We start from the raw sequence: 19,226 nt of genomic DNA, 5'->3' as shown, positions 1-19,226 counted from the left end.
CCTTCAATAAAAAATAAATTAATTAAAAAAAATTTATCCCAAAGCTCTACTTTCTGGGGTTTGTATCCTACTAAGGGCACTGCCCTGGTCTCCTGCCTCCTCCACTCATGACAGCCCCAAGTGCGTTAAAAAACCTCAATCAGACCTGGCTCTGTGAGCTGGCTCCTGATGACTGCCAAACCATCCCCCTCCCTTCCCACTGCATCCAGTCAAGCCCTCTGAGCCTTAAATAGCTCTACTCACTCTCACCTCTGGGTCTTTGCCCCTATGGTGTTCACCAGGAGTCGTCTTTGTCTTGCTTCACATCCCTGCTTGATCCATCATGTCCTTTACACAGACCGCACCCCCTCCCCTCCCCCAAGCTCCCCGCCCCTCATCCCCTCCCTTCAGCCTCAGCCTGTGCCTGTCCCATCATCTTGGTTTTCTTGGTTATCCATAATGATTAATTGCCTCCCTGCCAGACCAGACAGTGAGGTGACCCAGTCTGTCTGGTTTTCACAGATTCTAGGTCTGGGCTTGGGGCATGGAGCACAAAAAGGGACCGCCATACCTTCCAGGGTCTCATTGGAAAAATATTGTAAAGGAGAACTTCACTTTTGTTTGGGGCAACTTCCCTGCCCCCTTCCTGGGCAGATCCAGCCCAGTTCTCTTCCTTAGGTGTGAAATCAGTGCCTTAGGTGCCCAACACATGCACACATGCCACAAATGGGTAAACTGAGGCCAGAGGAAGCCAGGGTGTTGCCAGGGCCCCACGGAGACTGAGTCCCGGAGCCTGCTGAGACCCCTCGGGGTGACCTGGGCCCTTCTCTCTGCTGTCACTCCTTCCCTGAGGTCCAGGGTCTTCAGCAGCCTGACAGGACTGCTGCTGCAGAGGCTTCCGGAACTTTCTGCCCCTCCCCGTCCCCGGCCCCCACATGGCCATGACTTTCGGTAAGTGACAGCAGCTCAGGAAGCCGAGGGGCCCACACAGGAAGGAGCAAGTGGGACTTTCCTCCGGCTGCTGCCCGGCTCTGCCTTCCCGTCGCTGGCCCAGGGCCCTCACCTCCAGGTAAGAGTTGGTGGAGCCACTGGGCTCGGGTCGGAGGTGGGGGTGGGGGAAGACTGTGTGGACGGCCGCTGCTGGGGACAGGACGGCCGCCGCTGGGGACAAAGGCAAGTCTGCCTGCTAGGTCTCAGAGAAAAGCCGTCTGACATAAGCTGGGACAGCTGGCGGTGCGGCCTCTGGCAAAGCGCTTCCCCTCTGGGCCTCAACTTTGTCTCGCACAGGAGGCCGCGAATTCCCAGCTTCCGGACCTGAAGGAATCCTTGCGCATGCGCCCAGGGCTCCACTCTCTGGGGACACTCTTCACGTCTCCTAACACTCCCAGTTCCCAGGCCCGAGCACTGGGTGACCAACCAACCTTCCCTTCTGGGCATGTGGAACTTTTGATGCTGAAACAGGGACGTTTCTCTGGGCGCCAAACGGACTTTCTATTTTTACTTTCGATATTTTAAAAATCATGTTTTTTTTTTTTTTTTTTAAAGATTTATTTTAAACAAAAGACACTGCTTTGTGGCAACATTTACGTAAAGATGCAAAGATCAGGGCAACTGTTTGAAGTAAGGTTTGAGGCATCTCTGTGAGAAGTGACACAGCCAGGTGGGGTGGGGAAATGTTCCTGTTCCCGGTCTGGGAGCTGGTAACACTGGAGTGTCCCTAGGGGAAAGTTCTCTCTCCCCTACGTCCTACCTCCCTAACGGTAAGCCTCAAACCACTGTCCTAAGGGACCTTCCCATTTGGTTTGGCTGACATTTGTCTAGTGCTTGCTGAGCATGTCACCAAGGGTTTGTATCATTTAGTGGGGATTAAATGTGTTGGGGATTAAATGGGCTTTTCTGGTGTTGATGGGCTTTGAAGGTAAAGAATTCAGAAGGTAAATAATTTGCCTGCAATGCAGGAGAACTGGGTTCAATCCCTGGGTTCGGAAGATTCCCTTGGAGAAGGGAATGGCTACCCACTCCAATATTTTTGCTGGAGAATTCCATGGACTGAGGAGCCTGGTGGATTACAGTCCATGGGGTCATGAGAGTCAGACACAACTGAACGGCCAACACTCTCACTTTTGAACGTGTTGACAGGTCGGACTGGACTCCGTAAACTACCTCACTGAAACAGGTGGGAGTCAGTGCATTTCATAGCTGAGAAAACTGTGTCCCAACTGTGGGAACCCTGCTGGAGTCACAAAGCCAGGATATGGTGGGGCTGGGATTTGAACCCACAGCCTGAAGTTTTCACTGATCCTCAGTCCCAGGCTTATATTCTGAGTGTGTTAAAGTCTCATTTACACTCTCCGCACCCCCCCCCCACCCCCACTATTATTTTGGAACATAGTTTTTGTTGTTGTTTGTTTTTTGTTTTACACTTTTTGGCAACCTCCAGTGGCATGTGGAATCTTAGTTCTCCCACCAGGGATCAAACCCACATCCCCTGCTTTGGAAACACAGTCTTCACCACTGGACTGCCAGGGAAGTCCCTGGAACATAGTTTTTATCCAATATTCTCTTTGTATCATCTTCATTTGGGTCAATTTAAGTAAATCTTCTTCATCTTCCTCCTTTTCCTCTGGCATGTGAAACCCAATTCCTTCCTCTACCCAACCCAGAGTCCTGAGCTCTAGGTCCCCCAGGGCAAGAGAGATCTGTAAGGTGGCTGGTGTAGAAATATTGTGGGTGGTTTCCTCCTGGACCTAACCCAGGGAGGACTTCCTACTCTGGGGAACTAATGGAACAGAGATGCAGGGATCAGGGGAGACAGAGGCAGAGATCTCTGTTGATTGAATCTGATGATGACTGAGTCTGATGTCTGGATCAGCCCCCGAGGCATGCATTAAACCAGCTGCTAAAGCTTCTTTCCCCAGCCTCAGAAGTGCTAGAATCCTCCAGCTTCACAAGGAGGGGTGGCCCCTTCTATCTCCTCAAACACCCATGTGCACAGGCCAATGGGCTTCATAGGTGCCGCTGGCCAGTGCAGTAGTCCTGAGTTGGATCCACAGGCCAGGAATATCCCCTGGAGGAGGGAATGGCAACCCACTCCAGTATTCTTGCCTGAAGAATCCCATGGACAGAAGAGCCTGGAGGGCTACAGTTCATGGGGTCACAAAGAATCACTCACAACTGAGTATGCACCCTTGCACAGGCCAGTAACTATCTGCTTGCTGGTTAGCAAATCCCTGTATCTGTGATTGATTGATCATGCCTGTCTGGAGAAGGGGTTGGAGAGTGGGTATGTGTGGAGGCTGGAGGTTGGCTAGAGATGTTTGCCCTGGGCACCAAGAGTCTGAAGTGTGAGTTCACACAAATTGGTGTGAATATCTTCCAGCTTCCCAGCACAGCCCTCACCGGGGGTGGTATGGCTCCTCACCCACCTTGCACACTCAGCTCCCTCTCTCTGCCTTTGTCCGTATCTGTCCTTCTCTTTCTGTTGCTCTCTCCTCCTCATTTCTCTGGTTTCATCCCTACCTCACTCAGTCATATTTCTTTCACCTCCCCACTCCTACCTCAGAAGATCTGCAACCTTGTCCTGTGATCACAACTGAGGGGGTACCTTTTTCTGTGTTCAGGCAGCCTGCACTCATGGCACCTCCAAGTGAGGAGACACCCCTGATTTCTCAGCGCTCCTGCAGCCTCTCCTCTTCAGAGGCTGGTGCCCTGCACGTGCTGCTGCCCCCTCGGGGCCCTGGACCCCCACAGTGCCTCTCTTTCTCCTTTGGGGACCACTCAGCTGAAGACCTGTGTGTTTGCGCTGCTAAGGCTAGTGGTAAGTGCGTCCCTAGAAGGCTTGGTCAGAAGGAGGGTTAGGGTTGTGTGGAACACAGATTGGGAGCTTGAATAGCTGTCAAGCAGTCAGCACTGGATTTGGGGCTTTGAGGGATGAGTAGGAGTTTGGTAAGGGAGGAGGGTACACAGGGAATGGCATGTCCATAGACTCAGAGGCATGATAGTCTATTAGAAGAAACAGATGGTCATCCCTCGAGGTAAGCTGTTAAGTGGAAAGAGATGCTCTGGAGAGAGAGGCAGGGAGCCCTGAGAAGCAGGCTGAGTCCATGGCTTTTCTCCTCAGGGCACTAAGGAGCCCTGGAATGGGTGCAAGCAGGGGTGGGACATGATGTCAGAGCTGAAGGTGAGAAAGAGCCTGTGGGGCTGCATGAGGATAACATGGCAGCCCTGCAGGGGGCAGATGGGGAGAATTGAGAGGGAACTGATGCGACTGTCCCCTCAGGCATCCTGCCCGTGTACCACTCCCTCTTTGCTCTGGCTTTGGAAGACCTGTCTTGCTGGTTCCCCCCAAGCCATATCTTCTCCGTGGAGGACACGGGTACCCAGGTCCTCGTCTACAGGCTCCGGTAGGAAGTGTCTCCCCACCCCCACCCCCCCAAATGTGGGTTTGATACCGGGTGGGCATGCCTTTTGCTGAGGGCTTGGGAAATGGGAGTTTAAAACCACAGTAACCCTTGGATTATCATCTCCCTGCACCTCCTGGTGGGTGCCCCGAGGGAGGGCATGAGCACTGCTCATTTCACAGATGAGAAAACTAATGTCAGAGAGGGTGGTTCACTTGTCCAACATCACACAGTAAGTCAAGGGCATAACCTGGGCTCTGTGAGGTCTTGGCACAGTCCCCCCCGCTCATCATATCCCCTACTCCAGGGTTCTCCCCTCCCCCACAGCTTTTACTTCCCCAACTGGTTTGGACTAGAGAAGTGCCACCGATTTGGGCTGCGAAAGGACTTGGCCAGCGCCATCTTGGATCTGCCAGTCCTGGAGCACCTCTTTGCTCAGGTAGGTGTCTGCATGGGGATCAGCTCAGGGGTGGGGGTACCCAGGGCAATGGTCAGGGCTCATGTTTGGGCAGCCTTGGCTGACTCTCCTGTGAGTAGGGCTGAGCCAGGAGGTGGGAATGAATTGGGCAGTATGAAGAGGGAGGGGCTAGTAGGGTGGACGGGGCTCAGAGTGGCAGCCCCAGGGTGAAGGTCGGCCAGGGATGGGGGTGTACTGACGACATCAGGGCTCATGGTTGGGCTGTGACCGGCTTCTAGCACCGCCATGACTTGGTGAGCGGCCGCCTCCGGGTAGGCCTCAGCCTCAAGGAACAGGGTGAGTGTCTCAGCTTGGCTGTTCTGGACCTGGCCCGGATGGCGCTCGAGGAGGCTCAGCGGCCCGAGGAGTTGCTGAAGACGGTCAGGTGAGGGCTTCCAGGCTGTGGCGCCCAGCCTCTACCTGGGAGCGAGCCAACATGGCCCCACCAGGGGGTCATGAGTCCGGCTCCCCACCTACAAGCCTACAGTGTGTTCATGGGACCCAAGCCCTCCCCTGGGACCCAGCCCCCCTGAGACTCCATAGCCAGACCTCAGGCAGCTAAAAGGACTATGTCTCTGTCTCATGGACCCCAACGGCCCTTCCCATGGAGGCCCTCCCTACCCCCATGCCTGTCTCCGAGTGTGTTTCTGTGTGTGCTGTGTGGCCCCCTACTGAGGCCACACTCCAACCCCTCACCTAGAGGCTCGGTTGATGTGCCGCCTCGGTCCTCCCTGGCGGAGACCCCGCCCCATACTGAGGGCCCCACTCCGCGCACTTGCAGCTACAAGGTCTGCCTGCCCCCTGGCCTACGCGACCTGATCCAGGGTTTGAGCTTCGTGACTCGGAGGCGCATCCGAAGGACAGTGCGCCGGGCCTTGCGCCGCGTGGCGGCCTGCCAGGCTGACAGGCACTCGCTCATGGTCAAGTACATCATGGACCTCGAGCGGCTGGATCCAGACAGGGCCGCCGAGACCTTCCGCGTGGGTCTCCCCGGCGCTGCTGGTGGTCAGGATACGCCGGGGCTGCTCCGTGTGGCTGGTGGCAGTGGCATCGCCTGGAGCCCAGGAGAACACGAGGTGTGTGGCGGGGGGCGCTGAGCGGGGGCCAGGGGCGGGGCCAAGGGGAGGGGCAGGGTCGTGGGCGGGGATTGGGGCGGGGCCGAAGGAGAGGCGGGGCAGCGAGGGGGCTTGGGACCGAGGGGCTCGCTCCCGGCTGAGTGAGGCGTGGGTGGGGCTGAGCGAGGAAGCGGAGATGAAGAGGGCGGGACGTAGAGGGAGGGGCTAGTAGGGTGTGCGGGGCTCAGAATGGGGCTAACAGCAGGTGGAGCGAAGAGGTAGGACTCGGGGTGGGTGAGGCTCCCGACTGGACTAAGAGACACCAGGAGATAAAGTGGAGTTAAGTGAGGGAGGGACTCGGGGCGGGGTGGGGGACCGGCCGAGAGAGGACTCCGGGGTTGGCAGAGGTGAGGGGGCGGATATTTGGGATGAGCAGGGGAGGGAGTTGAGAGGGGCGGTGTGGACAGAAGGAGGCGGGGCTTGGTGGGGGCTTGACGGGAGAGGGATGGGACTCGGTGAGGCTGGGAGGAGCGGGTCTCGTGAGTGTGGACTGGTGGGGTCCCGGCTTCCAAAAAAGGACTGGGGGCGCGGAGGGAGCGGGATCCCCAGCTTCAGCCTTCCTCCTTCTTCACAGGTCCTCCAGCCCTTCTGCGACTTTCCAGAAATCGTGGATATCAGCATCAAGCAGGCGCCGTGCATTGGCCCGGCTGCGGAGCATCGCCTGGTCACCATCACTAGGACAGACAATCAGATCCTGGTGGGTGCTGGAACCCCCTCCCCTCCTACCTTCCCCGTCCCTGACGGCGGGGACGCGGGGTTGTCACCCTCGGACCGCGGCGGGCCCTGACACCGGTCCTCACAGGAGGCCGAGTTCCCGGGGCTTCCCGCAGCGTTGTCCTTCGTGGCGCTCGTGGATGGCTACTTCCGGCTGACCACGGACTCGCGGCACTACTTCTGCAAGGAGGTGGCGCCGCCGCGGCTGCTGGAGGAGGTGGCTGAGCAGTGCCACGGCCCCATCACGTAAGGACTCACTGGGGACCAAATCTCTGGCACGCCCTTTCTCGGTGCCTCGGTGTCCTTGCCTCTCAGGAGCCCTTCAACCGCACCAGGTGCTTAGCTGGCGCTCAGTCAATCTTCAGGCTCACTTCTGCAGCCGCTTCCCTCCCTTTGGCTCCTTGAGGCCCCAGAGCCATTCCCTGGGATGCTCGAGGTGCCCAGCTGTGGAGCTTCACCTGCAGTTTCCTCTTTAATCCCCTAGGCAGAAGCCCAGCTTTTGGTTCATTTTACAAATGGGAGGGAGTGAGGGAATATTACCTGGTGAGGTTCCCAGGGCTTCAGAGAGACCAAGATTAGAGCTCCGATTTAGTTTGGTTTCTCTGCCTCCATCTGTTTCTCACCATCTTTGACTCTCAGTTCTCTTCCACCTTTCCCCACAGCCTGGATTTTGCCATCAACAAACTCAAGACTGAGGGCTCACTTCCCGGCTCCTACGTCCTCCGCCGCAGTCCCCAGGATTTCGACAGCTACCTCCTAACTGTTTGTGTCCTGGTCAGTCTACCTCCAGGGGCCAGGAGGGCAAGGCGGGCTTCCTGGAGGAGATGATCTTTGAGCTGAGAAGTGAAATATGAGTCAGCATGGCTTCCTGAAGAAGGGGAGGGAAAAGGCATTCCCAGTGGAGGGAATAGAATATGCAAAGACTTGGAGATTTGAGGGGGAGAGTGCCTCCCACTTCTACTCAGAGACCACTCACTCCTCTTTGCAGACCCCGCTGGGCCCGGACTATAAGGGCTGCCTCATCCGGTGCGACCCCACAGGAACCTTTTCCCTGGCTGGCCTTGGCCGTTCCCACAGCAGTCTTCGAGAGCTCCTGGCAGCCTGTTGGAATGGTGGGTTGCATGTGGATGGGGTTGAGCTGTACCTCACCTTCTGCTGCCACCCCAGACCTAAAGGTGAGCCTGCCTTCTCCCTCAAGCTGAATAGGCAATCTGGGACCCTGCCTTTCTGTGTCTGTTCCAGCTCTTCAGTGGCAAGTGACAAAGTCTGCTGGTCAAAGTAGTCTAAGAGGGAAAAAAGGTGATCTAGGGCTTGTGGGATAGAGGCTGCTTCCAGGGATGGCTGAATCCAGGCAGAGCTGGATCTGAGTGATGTCACTAGCACTTAGCCTCTGTTCATCTCTTGCCTCTTGCTCTGGGTGAATTTTGCTTTCAGACAGACCCCTGGGATGGGACAGCTTTGAGGTGTGAGTTCTCCAGATTTTTTCAGAATCCCTAGTAGGACTTGAGACCAGACTGACCACAGCATCACCTGCTCATTTGTACCACCTGAGGGGTTCCTTCCATCTCATTCTCTCTTCCTCCCCTCACTGGGACTTCCTGGAGTTTCCTTTCAAATAAGCCGTATGCCCTGGAACCCTCATCTTAGTTCTGGCTTCTGCAGAAGACCCCACGCTGAGACAGTTTAGTGTTTGTCACTCAGTTGTGTCCGGCTCTTTGTGACTCCACGGACTGTAGCCCACCAGACTCCTCTGTCCATTCTCCAGGCAAGAATACCGGAATGGGTTGCCATTCCCTTCTCCAGAGGATCTTTCTGACCCAGGGATCAAACCAAGATCTCCCTCATTGCAGGCAGATTCTTTATCATCTGAGCCACCAAGGACAACCCCACACTGAGACAGGGAGTGAGCAATCCTTTGAGGACCTTTTACCTTTGACCTCTAGTTTTCTTCCTCCTTCCACTCCCCATAGAAAAGTCTAATCTGATTGTGGTCCGGAGAGGCTGCAACCCACCCACATCATCCCCTGTTCAGCCCCAATTCCAGTGCCAGCTGAGTCAGATGACGTTTCACAAGATCCCTGCTGACAGCCTGCAGTGGGTAAGGGGCCCCAGGAAATGGGGGAAACATACTTCAGGTGGGATCCAGAGACCAGGTCTCCATCCATCTGTGCTGTGTGGCCTCAGTCATGTGATATAACCTCTTTGTCCCTCTGTTTCGTCATCTGTAAAACTGATCCATTACCTGTGCCTTGCTTGGGCGAGAGCTAAGGAACAGGATCCCATGGGAGCCCTGTTACTGGCCTTTCATGATGCCTCCTCACTCTCCAGCATGAGAACCTAGGTCACGGGTCCTTCACCAAGATTTATCGGGGCTGTCACCACGAGATTGTGGATGGGGAGGCCCGAGAGACAGAGGTGCTGCTCAAAGTGATGGACGCCAAGCACAAGAATTGCATGGAGGTGAGCAGGATGGGACCAGACCTTCTGGGTTAGGGCCTAGCTGGAGGGGGGGGTTGTGGATTCAGAGAAATTTAAAACCACACAGGGTCAGACTTCCCGGGTGGTCCAGTGGTTAAGACTCCATGCTCCCACAGCAGCAGGTGCAGGTTCGATCTCCGATTGGAGAAGATCCTGCATGACGCAGTGCAGCCAAAAAAAAAAAAAAAAACCAGAAAAGAAACCCAAAACCAAAACAAAGAGAACACACACAGGGTCTTAAAATAACAGAAATGTAGCCACAGCATCTCCATGAAATACAGAAGGGTGGGGAATTTAGATGCAAACAGGCAGAGTATACCAGACAGAGAGAACAGCCAGTGTAAAAGTCTTGAGGCAGGGCCAAGTCTGGCATGTTTAAGGAATAGCAAGGAGAACAGTGGGTCAGAGAGGAATGAGCAAACGAGAAGAGAGGAATGATGTGGACGGAGGCGTCTTCAGGGGCTGGGCAACAGAGGAAGGTTTGAGCCAAAAGGTGAGTGACAAAAGGTAGACAGCGGGGACTTCCTGCCTCCATCAAAAAAAAATCACGATACAGAGTGCTGTGTGCATTAATGGTGGACTCCAAGGCCAAAGGAAGCTGGCGGCCAGGTCTCCTGAGGCAAGTTTTGTGAGCAGCAAGTTTGGGGTTCATTGGTCTGACCCAGGAGTGGAAGAAACCCATACATGTTATCTCCATTCTTTCCTCCCTAGTCATTCCTGGAAGCAGCAAGCTTGATGAGCCAAGTGTCATACCAGCATCTCGTATTGCTCCACGGCGTGTGCATGGCTGGAGACAGTGAGAGACACTCCCCATCTCTGCCCTGCCTCACTGGGCCCACCTACAGCAGCAATAGCAGTACACACTCAGAGCCTGCCCTGGCTGGGGCTCCATTCCACCAGGGTCTATCATCTTGTACTCATCATGTCCCTCCATCATCACTCTTTGAATAAGCAGCTCCAGGCTCCCCCCAGTACTTAAGCCCCCAGAATTATCTCAAGTCAGGCAGACCTGGGTTCTGATCTATTGTGTACCATCTCCGCAGCTTTGCAAGGTCCACGCTGCCTCTCCAAGCCTTGTTTCCATCAGTTCAGCTCAGCAGCTGTTTATTGGGAGCCTAACATGTGCCAAGAGCTGGGTGCATAGCATAGAACATGACAGGCTGAGCAGGATGATAAGTGATTGTGTGTGGTGGGGCAGCACAGGTCATTGTGGGTGATCAGAGGCTGCTAACCCAGCTTGGAGGTCAAGCAGTGATTCTGAGTAGGTAAGGATACATTCTAAGCTGGAAAGGCAAGAATAAATAGACATTAGGAAAGTGAGAGAAGAGGGGTGTTCCAGTCAGAAACACAGAACTTGCAAAGGGTTGGGGAGTGAGTCATGGAGAGAGCGCGACTCCTTCCAGGCATTACAGGCAAATGGTTCTGAGATGGAAAGTGGGGAAGCAGAGAGGTGAATAGGGTAAGGATGGAGGAATAGGGGAGAGAAAAGTCAGAGCTGAGAGTTCAAGCAACCCTTGAAGGTGGGGTTGGGGGCAGAGCCTGCCTGTTGAATACAATACAGTCCTACCTCCCAACCCTGCCGCTTCCTACTTCCACCAGGTATCATGGTTCAGGAATTTGTACGCCTGGGAGCGCTGGACACATATCTACGCAAGTGTGGCCACCTAGTGCCAGCCAGCTGGAAGCTACAGGTGATCAAACAGCTGGCCTATGCCCTCAACTATCTGGTGAGTGCTCCTCTGCCTGCTCCATCCTCCATTCAAGAGTGGATGGGGCTTTGAGAGTGGGCTCTGTCGTATGGATAGGAGTTTGGCAAGGGTGGAGGGCAAGTGCAGGGCATTTGAGACTGAGGGAACAGCATACATACAGGCTCAGAGGTGTATGAGCAGAAGGAGACAGCTGATCATTCATGGAAGTTGAGGGGACTGGTGAGCCACAAGGCTGGCCCCGGGGGGAGGCTTCCCCAGAAGAAAGAACATTAAAGTTGGGGTCTTGGAGATTGAGTAGAAGTTCATTAAGAAAAAAATAGGAAGGAGGGCATGTCAGGCTGAGAGAAAAGCCTGGGCAAAGGCTGCAGCTTAGATGTGTTGCTTGTCCAGGAGTGTATCAGGTCTGTTCACCTGGCAGGAGACCAGAGTGGAGAGGTGGGAGAGAGAAGCCCGTGCGGAAAGACCAAGAGCTGGATTTCAAAGGGCCTTGAGTGCCAGTCTGAGGACCTTTGACTTTATCCTGAAGGGAGTAAGGAGCCATGGGATGAAGGAGCAATGTTAAAGAAGAGGAGGGCCACAGGAGGTGTATTGCCAGTAGTCTAGGAAAGATGTTGAAGTATGGTCTGAGCAGTACCAGGTGGGCTTTGAAGGATGTGTAGGAGTTCGCCAACCAGCATATTCATTCACCCCCACCCCACCCCTGGCATTTCCCTGTGCTTGGTCCACTTAGGAAGACAAAGGTCTCCCTCATGGCAACGTCTCAGCCCGGAAGGTGCTCTTGGCTCGTGAGGGGACTGATGGGAACCTGCCTTTCATCAAGCTGAGTGACCCGGGTGTCAGCCCCACCGTGCTAAGCCTGGAGAGTAAGTGCTGAGGGGTGAGGGAGGGACCTAGTGGGGCAAGGAAGTGGATCCCTGATCCCATCCTTGCCTCCTGCACCAGTGCTCACTGACAGGATCCCCTGGGTGGCCCCTGAATGTCTCCAGGAGGCCCGAACACTTGGCTTGGAAGCTGACAAGTGGGGCTTTGGAGCCACAGTCTGGGAGGTGTTCAGTGGTGTCACAGTGCCCATCAGCACCCTGGAGCCTGCCAAGGTCAGAGCACCAGCACTGGCTTCTAGAGCTCTCATTTGACAGAAGGGTAGAATGAACTCCAGCTTGGGGAGGATGGGCGGGTCTAGGGGGTACCTCTGAGGGTTCACTGGGGGCAACCAGCCCTTCATCCTGCCTTTAGAAGCTCCAGTTTTACCAGGAGCGGCAGCAGTTGCCTGCCCCCAAGTGGATGGAGCTGGCCATGCTGATCCAACAGTGCATGGCCTACGAGCCAGGCCAGAGGCCCTCTTTCCGTGCTGTCATCCGTGACCTGAACAGCCTCATCACCTCAGGTACCCACTGGGGCCAGGCAGGGTGGGCAGGGGTGGGATGTCATATTGGACCCAGTAGAAGAGTGAGATTTGTATGTGGAGCCTGCCCTGCGTGCCAGGCAAGGTTGGAATGACTGATGACTGGAACAGTCAGTATGAGCTTCAACAGCTATTGTAACAAACAAGCCCCTCAGTTCAAGGCCACACACAATGGATGTTTAGCTCTCATTCAGTGAGGGTGTCCAAGTCAGCAAGAAACTGTCCCTTTGTGGTCCCACCCATCCTATGGCCTTAGGCCCCCACTGGGTCCTCTGCAAGCAGGAAAGAGAGTATTGAGGGTCCCACTCTAGGTTTTCATGGGCCAGGCCTAAAGGAGCTTCCAGAGCATCTCTCTCCCCTGCCACCCCCTGGCAGTGAGGTCTGGGAAATGCCTTTCTGTCTGTGTGCAGCATGTGCACTGCATAAGAGGGCTGCCTTTGCCAAGAGGCAGCTTTTCCCAGCCCGAAAAAGTACCTCTTGGCTTGCAGTGGCCCTGCCATAATGCACAGAGAGGGTAAGCATTCAGATGGAGGTCACACAGCAAGTTAGCTTAGGAGCGGGGGCCTAGGACACTGCTCACGCACTGCCTGTGCCCCCCAGATTATGAGCTCCTCTCAGACCCCACACCTGGCACCCTGGCGCCCCGTGATGGGCTCTGGAATGGCACCCAGCTCTACGCCTGCCAGGACCCTACCATCTTTGAAGAGAGACACCTCAAGTACATCTCACAGCTGGGCAAGGTGAGGTGGGTTAGGCTGGGGTGGGTGGGGTAGCACTCACGCATGTGAACACCAGCCCCATTGTCCCCCAGGGCAACTTCGGCAGCGTGGAACTGTGCCGCTATGACCCGCTGGGCGACAACACAGGGGCCCTGGTGGCCGTGAAGCAGTTGCAGCATAGTGGGCCAGAACAGCAGAGGGACTTCCAGCGGGAGATCCAGATCCTCAAAGCCCTCCACAGTGACTTCATTGTCAAGTACCGAGGTGTCAGCTATGGCCCAGGTGAACTGCTCTTCAAATTACACACCCTCACCCTTCTGCACGACCATTTTAGGTGGTCTGAGAACACCAGCAGGGGCGCTACTGACTGATCTTGTTTATCCAGATCTGCCTTGTTCAGTCACTCAGTCCTGTCCGACTCATGTGTGACCCCCATCCTGGACTGTACCCCACCAGGCTCCTCTGTCCATGGGATTCTCCAGGCAGGAATACCGGAGTGGGTTGCCATTTCCTACTCCAGGGGATCTTCCCCATTCAGAGATCAAATCGATATCTCCTGCAAGTCTCCTGCATTGCAGCCTGATTCTTTACTGCGGAGCCACTAGGGATGCCTAAGACTACCTCGGCATCGTCAGTTTTCCCACCTGAAAAAAACGGGTCGTTATGAGGTTAAAAAGAATTAATGTATATTATAGAAAGTACTCAAATAGATTAGCAATACGTGTCACTGTGGCCGTTCCCATTTTATAGAAAGCAATATTGAAGCCCGGAGGGGACACAAGGTCCCACTCTGATCGGGGAAGAAGAATGAGGAAGGGAAGGAGACGAAATTAGGCCCTGTGGTGATTCCTCCCTACCTCCCCCGCCACCTCTAGGCCGCCAGAGCCTGCGGTTGGTCATGGAGTATCTGCCCAGTGGCTGCCTGCGCGACTTCCTGCAGCGGCACCGCGCCCGCCTCGACGCTGGCCGCCTGCTCCTCTACGCCTCACAGATCTGCAAGGTGCGGGGCGGAGGAGAGTGGGGCGACCGTGGACCTGCCGCGTCCACAGAGCTGGCTTGATGGGCGGGGTCTGCATGGATTCGTCAGGAAGGCTGAGAGTTGAAGTTTGGGGTCCAGGTTAGGTTGGAAATGCGGTTGAGTTAGGGCTAAGGTCGGGGACTTCGCTTGTGGCTCAAACGGTAAAGAATCTGACTGCAGTGCGGGAGACCTGGGTTCCACCCCTGGGTCGGGAAGATCCGCTGGAAGAGGGCTTGGCCACCCACTCCAGCATTCTTGCCTGGAGAATCCCATGGACAGAGAAGCCTGGTGGGCTACAGTCCATGGGGTCGCAAAGAGTCGAACACGACTGAGCGACTAACACTTCTAGTAGGTCCAAAACAATAAGAAGGTGAGGACTGGAGTGCGAGCTGGGTCAGCGGTAGGGTTAGGCTTGGGATCTGGGTTGGGCTGCTGTTGGATTCCATGTCAGACTTGGGGCCCCTGCGGAGTTATCCTGGGGTCCACACCCCACGCCCGCCCATAGGGCATGGAGTACCTAGGCTCCTGCCGCTGCCTGCACCGCGACCTGGCAGCCCGGAACATCCTGGTGGAAAGCGAGACGCACGTCAAGATCGCCGACTTCGGCCTCGCCAAGCTGCTGCCTCTCGACAAAGACTACTACGTGGTCCGCGAGCCAGGCCAGAGCCCCATCTTCTGGTAGGGACCTCCTCCCAGCCCCACCTTTCCTCCATACTACCCAGGCAGCTCCGCCTCTCGCGCGTTTCGGTTCCGCCCTGCCTCCCACGGGAAGGGGGCCTTCTGTGGCCACGCCGCTATAGCCCTGACTCCTCCCCATCACTCTCCTTTTCTTGTTCTGGCTCCACCCCTCCCTGACCCTGCTCCCCATCCCCGCTCAGCCCGGCCCCGCTCTGGCCCCGCCCCGGCACCACACAGCTTTGGAGCAACCTCCCATCCCACAGCCAGGGAAACTGAGACCTCAGAACTGGCTGGGACTGACTTTCTCATAGTCAGCCACCTGGACCACCTACCCTAGTCCAGGGCTGAGCCCTTTCCTGTCCTCTGCCTTACTGTCGCATCCCAAGACCTCCCTGCCCCCCTCCAGGTATGCCCCAGAGTCCCTCTCGGACAACATCTTCTCGCGCCAGTCGGATGTCTGGAGCTTCGGGGTCGTCCTGTACGAGCTCTTCACCTACAGTGACAAGAACTGTAGCCCCTCAGCCGTGAGTTGGCACCCCTGGTTTCCCCATACCCGCTTCCCCCTCAGGTCAACCCCTGTCCTCTGTGCTGAGGGTCACCCGGCCCCAGCCTTAGATGCTCCAGTTCAGTTCAGTTCAGTTCAGTCGCTCAGTCGTGTCCGATTCTTTGCGACCCCATGAATCGCAGCACGCCAGGCCTCCCTGTCCATCACCATCTCCCGGAGTTCACTCAGACTCATGTCCATCAAGTCCGTGATGCCATCCAGCCATCTCATCCTCGGTCGTCCCCTTCTCCTCCTGCCCCCAATCCCTCCCAGCATCAGAGTCTTTTCCAATGAGTCAACTCTTCTCATGAAGTGGCCAAAGTACTGGAGTTTCAGCTTTAGCATCATTCCTTCCAAAGAAATCTCCAGGAGGACCTCTTTTCACTATGACTGATACCTCCCGCTCCTCCCTTCCAATCACAGGCAGCCCCCTTCCCCATCCATCACAGATAACTCCTCCTCCCCAGTAGGAGGGCCGCCTTCCCTTACCATGTGTGGGTGATTCCCTTCCTGCCTTCACTGTGGCTGACCCCCACGATAACGGGCGGCCCCTCCCCTCTCCATGCCGGATGGCTCCTCCCCCACCTCGGGCCCTCCCCCTTGGCTCCAGGAGTTCCTGCGGATGATGGGATGTGATAGAGATGTTCCAGCCCTCTGCCGCCTCCTGGAGCTGCTGGCCGAGGGCCAGAGGCTGCCCGCACCTCCTGCCTGTCCTAGTGAGGTGAGCTCTGGAGGGCCTACCTCAGTTTCCCACTTTGTAGATTCACCACGGTGTCTCTTGGGCAAGCCTGTGATCCCTCTGAATTACTCTCCACCGAAGATATCTCTTGGTTGAGAGCAGGGATCAGGGAATGAGGCTGAAGGGGATTTCTGGCCTCTGCTTTGCTGCTCTCTCACTGTATGATAAAGCACAAACACTTTCAGAGCCTCAGTTTACCTATCTCCAAAATGGGAATAACAATGCCTTATAGGGTGGGAGAGGACCAATTTGCTAACACCACTCCTGTGCTCATCTCAGAGCCTAGCATACAGTCAGTGCTCAGTAAATGATGATTCTTACAGTTTCTCATCAGAGCTTTTGTAGAAGTGTCTGACATGTGGCTGGTCATTCACACATTAATTTGCTCAAGCCACAGACATTTATTGAGCTCTGTGTGCTGGGCTTTGTGTTGGGTGCTGGGGACCCAGTGGAGGACAGAACAGATAATACCCCTCCTTCTTGTAACCACCAGAAGCTAACAAGAACATTCTGGTGGTGATCAATGTCTAGAAAGTGTTGAGGGAGGTATAGTCAGGAGCAGCTTCCTAGAGGGGGTGGTGCCTGAGGGAGGAAGAGGATACCATCCAAGGGGAAAGCTGGGAGAGAGCATTTTCAGTGGAGCACAAAACAGATGCAAAGGCCCTGAGGTGGAAATGAGTTTAGTGTATTTGAAAAATGAGATGGGGGCAGATGTGGCTGCCTGGAACACAAGAGGAGGTGATGGACAGGGTGGTAGAGGGAGGGAGACGGGAGAGGATGAGTTTTTTTTGGACCCATAGGTAGCCATGGGAAGCTTTGGAGCAAGAGAGGGATGGAGTCTAGTTTATACTTTAAAACTGCAAACAGGAGTCATGTCCTTTTTGCAGTCACTCCCATATGACCCTGTTGTCTCTCCTCCACACCTCAGGTTCATGAGCTCATGAAGCTGTGCTGGGCCCCTAACCCTCAAGACCGGCCATCATTCAGTGCCCTGGGCCCCCAGCTGGATGCACTGTGGAGTGGAAGCCGGGGATAGTGTCCAGAGCCATGAGACTCTCACTTTTCCTGCTTGCCTAGAGGGAGAACACCATTCTCTGTCATTTTTCATATCTCCTACACACAGACCTCTAGGTTCTGGTCTCCATGGACTTGCTGTGTGACCTGGAGCAGGAACCTGCTCCTCTCTGGTCCTCCTGCTTCACAGAGACCCCTCATAGGGTAACTGACATTGCACTTGCAGGGCAACAGCAGCCTTGTGGCTCTTTGAACTTGGAAAGATTAAAGGCAGATGTCATGATGGGGTCTAATGAGCTCCATCCACTCCCCAGAATCAAGGGACCACATTTAAGGCCCTTCCATTTCCCCAGCCTCTCAGGGTCTGGTCTGCAGCTTCCTGTTCTCATTTTCAGAGGAGACTTTATGTAGCTTTAAATATGTCATCTCAGGCTTCTATTCCCTTCTCCCTCTTTAGCTGGAGGAAGCCAAGGACAAGAGCAACTGTCCAGGCTGAAAATCCACTCTTTGAGGGGGAGCCTGTGGGACTGTTTGGAACCGTGTAAGAGACCGGGAGAGGCTGAGGTCCCCAGCCTCTGAACCTGAGTGTCCCAGGGCTTCTGTACACTGGAGCCCTTTCTGTCTGGACAAGAGGATCATACAGTTGATGACAATGGAGCCTAATAGGAGCTTTTCATCAGTTGAAGGAAGGAAAGGCATTCTTGGCAGAGGAAACGGCATGGCGACATAAAAAGGCTCAGAGTGCAGGGGTTAGGAGCATGGGTGTTGGAGCCCATGGTTCTGCCACTTACTTGCTGTGTGATGGTGGGTGAGTTGCTTCCTTTATCTGGCTTCAGTGCCACCCTCTGTATAATGGGCAATAGTGTTGGCCCTTGGGCTCCACAGAGTCAACTTCTGGAAGTTTGTGGGAAGGCATCTAGTGCAGGCTCAGCCCCCACCACTCCTTCATACCTGCCTGCAAGGTTTTTCTGCCACTTTTGCGTCCCTGGAAAACTCTACTCAACTCTCAAAACCTTGCAGCCTTCCCTCGGATTTTCCCACTACTCCCATTCAGCCCTATACTTCCAGCTCTAGGGCTGGGTTACGTCTATATCCAGCTCTGTCTCCTCTGACCTGGAGGCTCCTTAGGGAGCTGGGCTGGGGTGGGCACAAAGAGGACTCTGGGAGTGTTCATTGACTGAATAAAGACGTTCAGTGGAAAGGATGGTTTGTTGCTGGACTTGGGCAATGGGAATTCTTGGGCATGTGTGAGCCAGGGAAGAATGTGATCAGAGTTGGGGGATAGAGACCCTGGGGGCCACAGTGGGAGCCTCAGGACATGCTGGGGGAGGAGGGACAGGAGGGTGAGGCCCTCAAGGACAGAAGCCCTCCCCCAAACCCCAGCTGCTGGCCTTGGCTCTGTCCTGGGGAGCTGATTACAGGCTCTTAGGGGTGGAGGGAACAGGCTGCTCTGGGGGAGATCAGAGGGCAAGGCCCTGTTGGGAGGATTAGGCTATGGAGATGGGTCCAACATTACTGGGGGCCAAGGCAGCCCTCTGTTTGCTCCTCAGGACTGATGGAAAGATTTGGAGAGTGACAGAGACAGAGAGACACAGAAAGAGACTCAGAGAAGGACACAGAGAGCATGGGAGAGACAGACAGAGATCTCTGTACCTACTGTCATAGTCTGCTTTGGTGAAAAGTGGTAGGGGGCTACAACACAGGGTTTTCAGCTCAGGGTCTCCCCTGCACTGGATTGAGTAATCTTTATGCCTTAATTTCCCTCCTTGGTAAAACTGACACCCAGTAGAGGCCTCGAGCCCCTGTCCAACCCAAAGAGACCCTGATGTGGAGGCAGAACCAACAAACACCCTGGGGCCCGGCCTTTTGTGACCTTAGGCAAGTATGGGGTCCCCTCTCTGAGCCTCTGTTTCCTTATCTGTACAGTAATAAGGATAACAAGATTCTGAATGTCCTTCATCTCGGTTGATTGGATGCTCATCAGCACCATCCCAGGGAATTATATCTAAGTTTATTTCTCCTCTTTAAAAGAATTTTTTAAAAAAAGACTCTTCAATGGTCCCCCTGGAAAAGATACTCCCAGGAAGACAGACCATGGGCATTTTGTGTGGGTCTCAGCCTATCAGTGGGTTTCCTAGGTGATGCTAGTGGTAAAGACCCCACCTGCCAATGCAGGAGGTATGAGACCTGGGTTCGATCCCTGGGTCAGAAAAATCCCCTGGAGAAGGGCATGGCAACCCACTCCAGTATTCTTGCCTGA

At 55.0% G+C, this 19,226-nt stretch overlaps 1 protein-coding gene across 1 annotated transcript; it reads left to right on the top strand.

Annotated features, from left to right (window-relative positions):
- The first annotated feature begins 952 nt into the window (after positions 1–952).
- Positions 953–19,002, top strand: JAK3 (Janus kinase 3). The gene is made up of 24 exons (XM_040241097.1): positions 953–1,048; positions 3,600–3,796; positions 4,259–4,382; positions 4,707–4,818; positions 5,076–5,221; positions 5,618–5,912; positions 6,526–6,648; positions 6,754–6,911; positions 7,328–7,439; positions 7,654–7,840; positions 8,636–8,763; positions 8,994–9,125; positions 9,855–9,939; positions 10,743–10,870; positions 11,583–11,715; positions 11,795–11,946; positions 12,086–12,236; positions 12,855–12,994; positions 13,066–13,255; positions 13,849–13,973; positions 14,497–14,669; positions 15,076–15,193; positions 15,824–15,934; positions 16,881–19,002. Exons 2-24 carry the CDS (start codon positions 3,613–3,615, stop codon positions 16,986–16,988), a joined length of 3,315 nt encoding a protein of 1,104 aa, XP_040097031.1. The 5' UTR covers positions 953–1,048; positions 3,600–3,612; the 3' UTR covers positions 16,989–19,002.
- The last annotated feature ends 224 nt before the right edge of the window (positions 19,003–19,226 follow it).

This window comes from Oryx dammah, unplaced genomic scaffold (genome assembly GCF_014754425.2).
Source record: "Oryx dammah isolate SB20612 unplaced genomic scaffold, SCBI_Odam_1.1 HiC_scaffold_5, whole genome shotgun sequence".
Classification (NCBI taxonomy): domain Eukaryota; kingdom Metazoa; phylum Chordata; class Mammalia; order Artiodactyla; family Bovidae; genus Oryx; species Oryx dammah.
This window is presented reverse-complemented; position numbering and strand designations above follow the sequence as displayed.

Coding starts and splice junctions, on each gene's coding strand:
- JAK3 (XM_040241097.1), top strand. CDS start 3,613: ATGGCACCTCCAAGTGAGGAGACACCCCTGATTTCTCAGCGCTCCTGC. Junction 4,819..5,075: donor TGGAGCACCTCTTTGCTCAG/GTAGGTGTCTGC, acceptor ACCGGCTTCTAG/CACCGCCATGACTTGGTGAG. Junction 12,995..13,065: donor ACATCTCACAGCTGGGCAAG/GTGAGGTGGGTT, acceptor ATTGTCCCCCAG/GGCAACTTCGGCAGCGTGGA.